Source organism: Struthio camelus, chromosome 13, assembly GCF_040807025.1.
Source record: "Struthio camelus isolate bStrCam1 chromosome 13, bStrCam1.hap1, whole genome shotgun sequence".
NCBI lineage: Eukaryota > Metazoa > Chordata > Aves > Struthioniformes > Struthionidae > Struthio > Struthio camelus.
In genome coordinates, this window is record NC_090954.1 from 22,783,431 (window position 1) to 22,793,231 (window position 9,801).

At 56.0% G+C, this 9,801-nt stretch overlaps 1 protein-coding gene across 2 annotated transcripts; it reads right to left on the bottom strand.

The window, feature by feature from the left end:
* Positions 1–376: 376 nt before the first annotated feature.
* Positions 377–8,927, bottom strand: STING1 (stimulator of interferon response cGAMP interactor 1). 2 transcript variants are annotated; one of them, XM_009684756.2, is made up of 7 exons: positions 8,640–8,927; positions 7,941–8,185; positions 7,090–7,270; positions 5,908–6,016; positions 5,515–5,750; positions 3,278–3,464; positions 377–2,407 (listed from the first exon to the last, which is right to left on the bottom strand). In XM_009684756.2, the coding sequence occupies exons 2-7, from the start codon at positions 8,183–8,185 to the stop codon at positions 2,238–2,240; spliced, it is 1,128 nt and encodes a 375-aa protein (XP_009683051.2). In that variant the 5' UTR covers positions 8,640–8,927; the 3' UTR covers positions 377–2,237. The 2 variants fall into 2 exon arrangements, with proteins under 2 accessions (XP_009683051.2, XP_009683050.2); XM_009684755.2 differs by having other exon boundaries at positions 384–2,407; positions 8,673–8,926.
* Positions 8,928–9,801: the final 874 nt, after the last annotated feature.

Consider the following 9,801-nt stretch of genomic DNA (forward strand, 5'->3'; position numbering starts at 1 on the left):
AGCCACTAGGTAAGAGCAGTTTTGTCCTGGGAAGGAAAGCTGGGGAGAGAAGGGAGGAGTTGAGGCTGTTTCACAAGTGTTCACCCTCTGTTCCCAGAGAGACAAGGAAGCTGTGGCTGACCCATCTTTACTCAGGGTCCCACCGGCGTGCCCGTACAGTGCGTCTCCAGGCCAGGAGAGCAGTGCCTGCCTGTGAGGACCAGCACGCGCTGCCCCGCCAGGTCCTGCCGGGCTTATGGGCATCCCTGGAGCCTCGCCACGCTGGCGCTGTGCAAGTGGAAAGACGTGCAGCTGCTCCTGGAACAGTGGCAAAAGGATTCAGGATCCTGCATCATGAAAACCAGTGCTCTCAGCCTCTTTTGGAGCATCTCTCTGCTGTAACGCCTGCGTGATGGGGGAGCAACATGTGTTCTTGTGTGCTTCCCTGGCAGGGATGGGCCTTCGCTATGCTTCTGAGGAGCCTGGCGCCGTGTGGGCACTGCCAGAAAGCCTCCGTGGTAGCAACAAGGGACCTGGCTCTCTCCTGAGCAGCCTCCTTCAGCAGGGGGCCTGAGGGGCTGAGCAGCAGCAGCCCAGCACAGAAGGAGCCCAGCTTTGTGGCTGCGCCGCTTTTCCTGGCGAGCGTAGCTGCAGGCAGAACCAAGGAGTCAGCTGTCTCAGAGCTGCACTGAGCAGACCCACTGCACGTACCCTGCCCCTGCCTCTGCCTGCCCAATCCAGTCTGAGTGGCCAGAGAGGGCCTGGCTTGCTGGGCTTACTGGGGGTACCTCACCCCCTGGCGCTGAGCGGCTGAGCAGCCCAACATATGCTGTCTTGCACCAAAGACCCAGTGCAAGCGGCCTTACCATTGCACCCTGCCCCACTCTCAGAGCTCCTGCTAGGACGTGTCCATGGGGTCAAAGCCCTCACCCTATACACAGCTGTCTTCTTTGTCCTCCGGGTCCTCATCCTTCTCCAAATGCCGCATTCCCAAACTGGTGCCCACAGGTATGTGTCCCCACATGGCCACCACTGTGGAGATACTGGCCTAGCACAGCTAGCAGTGTTGGATCCTTTTGAGGAGATGGCTGCAGAGGAGAAACATGTCTGCAGGAAACCAGGCTGGCCCCAGGCTGCAGAACATGGCTGCGGCTCTCAAGCCTGGGGAACAGAGTTGCAGGCCAAGCAAAGCCACGCACCGATGTCCCCGGGGCAAAGCAGGACTGGCTTTTCTTAGCAGCAGCCGCACAAGTGGCCAGAGATGTTTGGGAAAAAGGAGGGTGACAAACAACATGACAATCAGTTCAGATAAAATAAGTGAACTTTTCAGCAGGTGTCTCTGCTCACAGTCCAGCCCTGGTGAGCATACACCAAATTTGGCTCCTTTAGCTGCAGATTGGAATCTGTTGCATCCCATCCCCTCAAACAGCCAGGCCAGAGCAGCAGGCAGGATTGCTAAGGCTGCTAGACGAAGCCACAAAGCATGGCCAGGGCATCTGGCATGTAATTCAGGGCTGCAGAGACACTTCTATGGAGGGCCCGGGCGGAATGAGGGCAGAGAGGGCATCAGCAGGTGCTGCAGCCAACTCTCAGCACAGAATTACCAGAAGCAGCAAACGCAGAGAGATTTCTCCTGCTGTAGGGCTGTCATATGTTACGCTTCCCCAGGCCTGACCTCTTTTTCCACTTCCAAATTGCGAGTGGGTGGAAAGTGAGGATGTTAGTGTGTAACTGCACAGTGGGTCCGTCAGGCTGGAGGGCACCTGGAAGTCCTGCACGTGTTCCTTGTGCCTGCACAAGCCGTCGGATTAGACAGGCCATGCAGCTTGGATGTTTTTGGGACCGTGCACACACACACATACACATATGTAGGTGGGATTTCCAAAGTCCTATCAAGCATCACACGAAGTCTGAGGGCAGGCTGTGCATTTTGCCAAAGATTTGGAACAATACAATGTCCCCCAGGGGAAAATGCCTTGTACAATGCAGGTCAAAGCAGATTAAAAAGGCCCAGATGAATATGTATGTATGAGAAATACATAACATAAGGGACAAAGCAAATGGGAAGCGGGTCACAGGACTGTGGTTTGAGTCAGCTGTTTCCAGCAAACACAATCCTTGGGAGTTTATGGTGGTTATAGTTCATGCAGCAGGTTGGAGAACACTGCCATGAGAGTCATTTGCTGTGAAAGACTGCAGCTTGGAGAAGGAGGGCCAAAGCTCTGAGGCTGCAGCGGGGGCTACACAGCACTGGTGCCTCAGAGGCAGTCACTTCGCAGAGGCTGCGGCAGATCTGACTCACTTATCTGGAGGCTGAGGTCTGTTGAGCAGAGGGTCCCATCACACACAGTGTACTCCTCCTGACGCTGCTGCTGGAGGTGCCGGAGAATCTCTCTGGACAAGAAGTGTGTCTCAGCTTCTCCTGACTCTGCAAGAGGAGACCAAACCCACCTTTACTGGTTTGGCCTGAGGAAGGGGTCTGGGCAGGGAGCACAACCTCTGGGGGGATTCCTCAACATACGCAGAATTGCCTGAGAAGTCAAAATATGATTCTTGCTCCCCCCCCCCCCCCGCCCGGCTCGCCGCACCAGAACAAAGAAAATAAACATGAAATGCAGGAAAAGGGGTAAAATACAGGCACTGTGTATTGGATTCCCAGCAGTGCTTCTTGTGATGGGAACTACCTCGCTGTGTGGAAATGCTTCCTCCTATCAGGGAGTGCACTGAATTTGCTTTGAAAAACAACAAGATTCATTTCAGTGAGACTCCAAAGAGCTGTTTTCAAGCCCTGCTGCCCTGGCAGAGGTGGAAAGATGGAAAAGGAAAGGAAGAAGGGAGGCAAGCCACCAAGCCACAGCATATACATCCCTCCCACTGCCAGGGAGGGCTTTACAGTCCCAGCCATTTCTCCCAGAAAACTCAATGTTGATGGGAGTCAGTCCTTCCCCTGAAAGGCTGTTTTTGTATTTAGCATTTAGCAGAGCACTCCTGCTGCCCCAGCAGTAAGGCCTGCTTGTCTCAGGTGCCCCTGGAGGACTTCAACAAGGACCAGCTCTGTCTGCATCCTCCTTTCTCCTTTGAGACTCCTAGCAAGAAGTCCTTCTGTGTTGGGAGACAGCCCCTTCCCCTGCCGAGGCAGAGGAAGCCACTCATGCCTGTGGGAGCAGGGATATCAGCCAAGTGCTGCACGGCTCCTGCATATTTCCCCTCATTTGCCCCAATCCTAGGTCATTCAAGAGGCCCTGAGAGTGCAGTCACTGTGCTGGATGCCCCTACCCTCCTTCCCCTGCTTGCTTACCCTCATACACAATGAGCCGGTAGGTGCCTGCACACTCCTTGGCGCTTTGCAGGATCTCCTCCAAGGTCCTGTAGAAAAGCTTGGCCTGCTCTATGCGGTCCTCTCGGCTGAAAGCGGCACATTCGTCCTGGGACATGGCGTAGAGGGACTGCAGCGGGGTGGCGTACTCCACCACACAGAACCTGAACTGCAGGGATGCAAGAAAAAGGCAGGGGAGAAGCAGGGCTGAGCCCCCAGCAAAGGGTCTCCTAGGGAACCCTGGTCCTGGGCAGAGCTCTTAAGGCGAGGGCACCCCTGGCTCCCCAGGGAGCCCCTTCACCCTCCTAGCATCCTGCAGAAGCTCCTTGGCCTGCTCTGCAAGGGTGCTGTGTGCTGGGGTTGCCACGACAGCGATAGCAGAGCTGGCCCCGGGGTGCGCTGTGCCCAGCGGGGCAAGGAGGGCTGGCATGGCAGGGAGCCAGCTCCTGCCATGCCCTCTGCGTCAGACAGGCTCAGAGAGCTGCCTTCGTCCCGCAGGGCCCCAGGGCACAGTGACCAGCTTTGCTTGTTCTCCAGAAGATGAACCCAAGCCATGATTCTGGAGGTGATTCTCCCCATGGAGTTTGGATCCCCATGGAGACCTCCCTTCTCGGGCTTGTTTGTGATCACATCTTCTTGGTAGCTCTTTTGCTAGAGAAAGGGAAGCCTGAGAATCCTATGGAGAGTAGGAAAACAGAGAAGAGGATGAACACTGGCAAGATAGAAGATAGAAGGAGGCTAGTCCCCTCCCCCCAAAAATTTGAGGAGAGATTTGTTAAAGCCATAAAAATTCCTCATCAAATGAGTGTCAAATACATCAGAGGCAGAAGCTTGCTAGGGAATTAAGAGGGCTGATGGATGATCGAAGATTACACAGACCTTTTGAAAAGGCAGAGAAGCAACATTAATGCTTTGCCTTTGCGTTTGCTATGGGGCGGCAGCACAGGCAGACTCCTGCAGAGACCAGCCCTGAGGAACTGTCTCAGCCCAAAGCAGAGATGTCGGAAGGTGTTAGCTGATTGCTGGGCCCTGCTTGTGTCCTTCTGGTGAGAAGAGCTGAGAATAGACTACCAGAGAGTCTGATCCACTAATCAGCTCAGAGGCTCGCAGGTGGGACGTCAGCTTCCAGAAAGAGCCCTGGGGTGGAGAAGGTTACCAGTAAGTCTGGTACTTATACTGGGTAAATTGGCAGAAGCGTATTAAAAAGGAGAGGCAGAGGATCCCTGGGTAAATGCAGAGTAGCGGGAAGTGCTAATGGCCTTGGAGGGCAGTCACCCAGTGACGAGGAAGCTGGAGTAGGTCCAGAGGATGGGAGCTGGCCATGCTGCATATTCATGAATGACCCGCCAGCGAACAGAGGTGACTGATTTTATTGACGACACAGTGGGTCAGGACAGGTCTGGGCTTCAGAGCTGCTGGAGCTTGCTTGGTACCAAGTGACTCAGCAGGGATTGTCCGATGAAACATGGCATGAGCCGGTGCAGTGTAATGGGAAAAAACCAGTGGTGCCTGTACTTCACCAGGAAGAGAGACTGCCCTGCAGAAAGAGGCCCTGGAGTCTCTGCAGCCAGGGCTTTCAAAGCAGCAGCTCAAAGCTACCATCAAAAGGCAGATTAGGAGGCAAGAAGCAATGCTATGCCACTGCCTCCATCTGTGGCAGTGCCTCAGATGGCATGCACCTCTGGCCCCCGCCTCCAAGGGCGCAGGGGGCTGAGGCGAATTTGCCTGGAGTCATGGAAGGGGATGAATGCAAAGGGGTGCGGAGTAATTCAGGGCTCATCAGCTTGGAAAAGAAATGACTAGGGGAATGGGACAGTGTCCAATTAAATAATGAACCACATGGCCATTTTAAGCACCTTTTCACAACAAAAGCAAATACTCATTCACTCCATAGCAAGTGACACCGTGGACCCCACATCTACTTTTTGGGTAGTTTTCTGCTGTTTTCCTGAATTAAAACAACTCATGGAGGGGTTAAGTGAGCCCAACTCCCCTGCAAAGGTTGAGCCTGGGAGAATGCAGCCAGGAGGAAGGGGTGGGGATGGCAGGCATGGATAGGACCTCCCCATCTTGTGGAAGACTGCTGGAAGCTGAGACCATCTAATAGGAGAGGGGTCGCTGTCCTGTCCTTCTGGCTACTGCTGGGACAGGATTTGAGGCCAGAAAGACCTTTGGGCTGATGCATGCTGACTGCTCCCCTGACATTTCGCTCAGCATACCTTGTCTTCATCCTTGATTTTGTAGAGGGTGTTTCTGTAGACTCTTTTTTTTGTGCCAGCTCGGGTCAGGGTTGTTTCAGGGAGGTCCATCGCATACTGGATGTTGCTGTCAGCTTTCTCCAGGTCGTCGCAGATGTTACAGCTCAGAGGGACCAAGATGTGGAGCTTCCAGGTCTCCTTGTGCGCCAGCATGTTGGGGTTGGTTCTGCCAATATTCTCCATTGACTCTTTCAGGCCTGGTGGAAGAGAGTGTTGGGCAGAGGTGCCTGGGGTGAGAACAGCTGCTCTCTAGTTTGCTCCCCGTTTCGCTGCTAACACTGTAAAAGTGGGAGGATTGTTATTAGGAGCTATTTCTATCTGTAGGAGTGATAATGCAGAGAAACAGCTACGTACGTGGCAGAACTATTTTTAGGTACCCAACATAATAAGACCAGGCGAGCCCATGAGCTACATTCTGCTTGGAGCGCTCAGACATCTCGGATATTTCCACAGCTGAGGGCTTCTGTGGAGGGAAGGAAAGAAACACTGATGATAAAAGTGGTTGCTTGGGCTCTTCTGCAACAGTCGGCTTCCCTACGGGGACCAGAGAGCAGCTGCCATCTCCAAAGAGGGAGCAATCCTGCTGCTCCCATCCATCGCCATGTTGAGAGGCCGAGAGCCCTCACCAGCCCATGCAGCCCGGCTGACCCGCTGTGGCAGCGCAGTGCCCACCTCTTCCCCGCAGATGAGGAAGCTGATGCTGGGGTGAGCCTTCTGGCTATACCATCAGTACTAATCATGCAGGCTAGTGCAACTTGCACATCTGCCCAGTGCTCCCAGCATGCAGGAGGAGATATCAAAGCACCTACTGGAAAGGCTGAGAATGGGATTTCCAGGGCCACCAATGGCTCCTGTCAGCTTTATGTGTTCATTTAATGGGAAGTGGGTGTTCAAAGCCCACAGGTACCGGAAGGCTTCCCTCCCCGAAGCACCTTCCTGTAGCCTGAATGATCTCTGTCCCTGCTCCGGCTGGGGTAGGGCGGAGCCTTCTGCGAGGCTGCAGATGTGCTGTGCAGCGCAAGCGCGTGGCTCTGCTGCGTGCCTACTAATTAACCCTTTGGAGACTATGCAAGCTACCCTTTCCCCCCCCAAAGCGCTAGCTTGATTGACAGGTTTAAAAATACCCATGTTTTCGTCTCAGTCAGGCTCTGCCTGTGCCGGGGCTGGTGCCAACGCCTCAGGGTGGCTGTGCTCATTAAAAGTCTGTCTGACTGCAGGTTACCTGGCCCTCCTGCTGGGATGCACAGCAATATCGGGCCGAGGAGATCAGCTATTCAGAGTTGAGCTAATCAGAGGGTTTCTCCTGCAGCAGGGCCCTGAGCTGGCTGGGCTGGAGCAGCAGTGCTGCGTGCAGGTGGGCTATACGTGTCACCTGCCAGCTGAGGGGCCAGGCAGAGCTGGGCTGTGTGCCCCTGCGGCCATTACTGCTGTGCCTTCTGGCCATCGTCAGCCCAGGGATCGCCCACATGCCTCTGTCCCCCTGTGACTCCCGCTCCCTGTGAAGCTCGGCCAGGCTGGAGGTCATTGGTGCCTTACATGGAGACCGAGGGCGAGGATCAGGAGCTGGCAGAGGCAGGCCAGGCCGAGGTGGAGGCCGAGCGGCTGCTCATCTCCATCGAGAAGAGCCACATAGGCTGAGCCGCAGACGAGCAGCAGGGTCACGTGCCAGCGCAGGTGGAGGCAGGCGCTTAGGGCCCTCCGGAAGCTGCCGCGGTGCCTGGGTGGGAGAGGGACACAGGTAACAGGCTGGCACCCTCCTGCCTGCCCTTCCCGGACCCTGCGGCGTGCTGCCCCTTGTGCTGGCACTGGGGCATGCTGGCCGGGGCATGCTCCCACCTCCTTGCCAATGCTGCCCATTTCCTTGAGCACTATGGAGCCCCATGGGCAGGCGGCCTCTGCTCGGAGCACCCTGGGGTGCGCTCAGCAGGGACAGGCCATGGCTCTCATGCAGCACCTGCTGGTCTCAGAGAGGAGCAGATGCAATGTTGCCCTGGACAGCAAAAGACTCATTATCTCCAAAAACCCCGTGCCCTCCAGCGCCTGAAGTTGGGAGAAAGCTAGGAGCTGAGATTTATTCCCCAGGCATTACAGGTAAAGAGGAAGCGGGGGAGCTATAGTCTAGAAGGGAGGGAGAGGTCCATAGACACAGGGGGGAACTGGGCAGGCAGGAGAGGGGGAGAGGAGGAGGAAGAGGAAGAGCTGACAGATCAGTGAGGCTGATGGAGAGCAGCATGTGCTGCTGGAGCATGGCAGAGCGTTGGCACGAAGGGCACGCATGGGGAGAGAGCAGGAGCAGGTCTCCACAGGACACCCAGCAGGCTGCTATGGTCTTGGCTCCAGGGGGGCTCTACAAGCCAGGAGACAGCCCCTCTACCATGCTAGCTCACCTGGTCTCAAGGTGGAAGATCTCCTCTACCAGGTAGCAGATGCCTTTGAGCAGCGCCCCTATCTGGAGGGCCACAAAGTGGGAGGTGAAGCTGCGGGCAATGTGCACCACGGGCTCCCCGGCGAGGTACAGCGCTGCAGCGCACAGGGCCAGGAGGACGTATGCAGCGTGCTGCGCTCGCCCCTCCCTGGCCTTGGGGATTAGTGGGGTAGCAGGGTTTCTTGGTGTCCCCGATTCGTGAGCCATCTGCAGCAGAGAGGGGTGTTAGCAGTGCCCGTTATGGCCCAGTACCCACAACAGCACCTTGGCGAGTGTGCACAGTCAGAGATTACTGAGCACCTCAAAGCATGCAACAAAGCTATCCTTTCCCTTGGCTCACTCTTGAAATGCAGCCACTTCCGGGGAAGTTCCCACAGGTCCTGAGAGCACTGAGCAGGGCCACCTGGGGGCTGCAAACACAGCGCTGTCCCAGGGCCCTACCCCAGCCCTGCACTCACAGATTGGCCCCCAGCACCGCCAAAGCTATCCCACTTTGATGGCATCAGCAGAGAGAGCACCAGAGGTGCCCAACACTCCTCTGGGCCACTGGCCCCCAACACCTGCCCCCTCCATGCCCAAACAGGCCAGCAAGTGAGACCCTGGCTGGCCACCTCATTCCCAAATCAGTGCCAGCCCCACGCGAGCTCTTGCCGCTCTGTACCTGTGTGGCCGTTGCTCCTCTTGCAGCCCTCACCTGCGCAATTAACAGCCGCAACAACGGATGCTGTCTGGGTTTCTTGTGCTGCAGTTAATGAGCTCCGTGCCTCAGCCTGGACAACTGCAGCCTCTAGCTCTTTTCAAAGGCTGCCACTGCGGCCAGAGCTTCTGTGCTGCGCGGGTTTCTGGCGCCAAGGGTGGAGCTGCACCGTTGACAGGAACCAAGCACAGAGTAAAATGAAAATGAAAGGAGCTACCCACAGCTGCAGGCAGCGCGGAAAGCACTGCAGTCCTCCTACACAGAGCCCTCATGAGATCTCTGGGCCTGCAGGAAGTGCGAGCACTAGGCAGGGCAGGGGGACTTACCAGGTTTCGACATCCAAGAGTTTACCCCTCCAAAAAGCCTCAACATTCCAGTCAGCTAATGGGGCTAAACCAAGCTGGAATGAAGAAGGAAACCAGAAACCTTGGTTTTGTTAAGCACAGTAGGTTTCCAGGGGTTAGCTGGACCTCAGCAGAAGCAGATTCCTTGAAGCAAAGAGCCTGGAAGGAGGGGGATGCGCAGCATCCCAGACCTGCACCCCTCCATGGAGCTTCAGGAGACAGCAATGCACAAGGCAGCGCACTTGGGCACTAGCAGCACAGCAGAGATTTGTTGTGGCTGGGCCCTTGCTGGCGAGGCTGCTGCCTCTGCCTGCTTCACCATCCTGCTCAGCTGCTGGCTTCCTGGGAGGGCTGGAGAGGCATTGCCTGGGTGGGTAGTGGTGACCCTGGGAGAGCCAAAGCTCAGCTGGAGTGGGAACCAGTGGGAACCTGCAAGGACAGTAAACAACAAGGAGAGCTCCTAGAAATACCTTGGCAGCAGAAGAAAAGCTAAGGGACACGTAGGCTGCTGCTCACTGGGGCAGGGGTCCTAGTAACCATGGACCCTGAAAAGCCTGAGATACTCAAGGCCTCCATTGGCTCAGTTTTTACTACTGAGGTTCGCCCTCAAGCCTCCCAGTTTCCTGGTCCTAGCAGCAGAGTCTGCAAGAGTAAGGCATTACTCACACAAGAGGAAGGATGACTTCGGGTGCACCTGAGCTAGCTGGACACATACAAGTCCATTGGACCAGGTGGGATGCACCCAAGGGTACCGAGGGAGCTGGATGATGCCACTGCGAGGC

Excerpts from the sequence above, each read along its gene's own strand:
- STING1 (XM_009684756.2), bottom strand. The coding sequence starts at position 8,185 with ATGGCTCACGAATCGGGGACACCAAGAAACCCTGCTACCCCACTAATC. Across the intron at positions 6,017-7,089 it reads TCCTCGCCCTCGGTCTCCAT|AAGCCCTCAGCTGTGGAAAT; the intron begins GTAAGGCACCAA and ends TTCCCTCCACAG. Across the intron at positions 3,465-5,514 it reads AAATCAAGGATGAAGACAAG|TTCAGGTTCTGTGTGGTGGA; the intron begins GTATGCTGAGCG and ends GCATCCCTGCAG.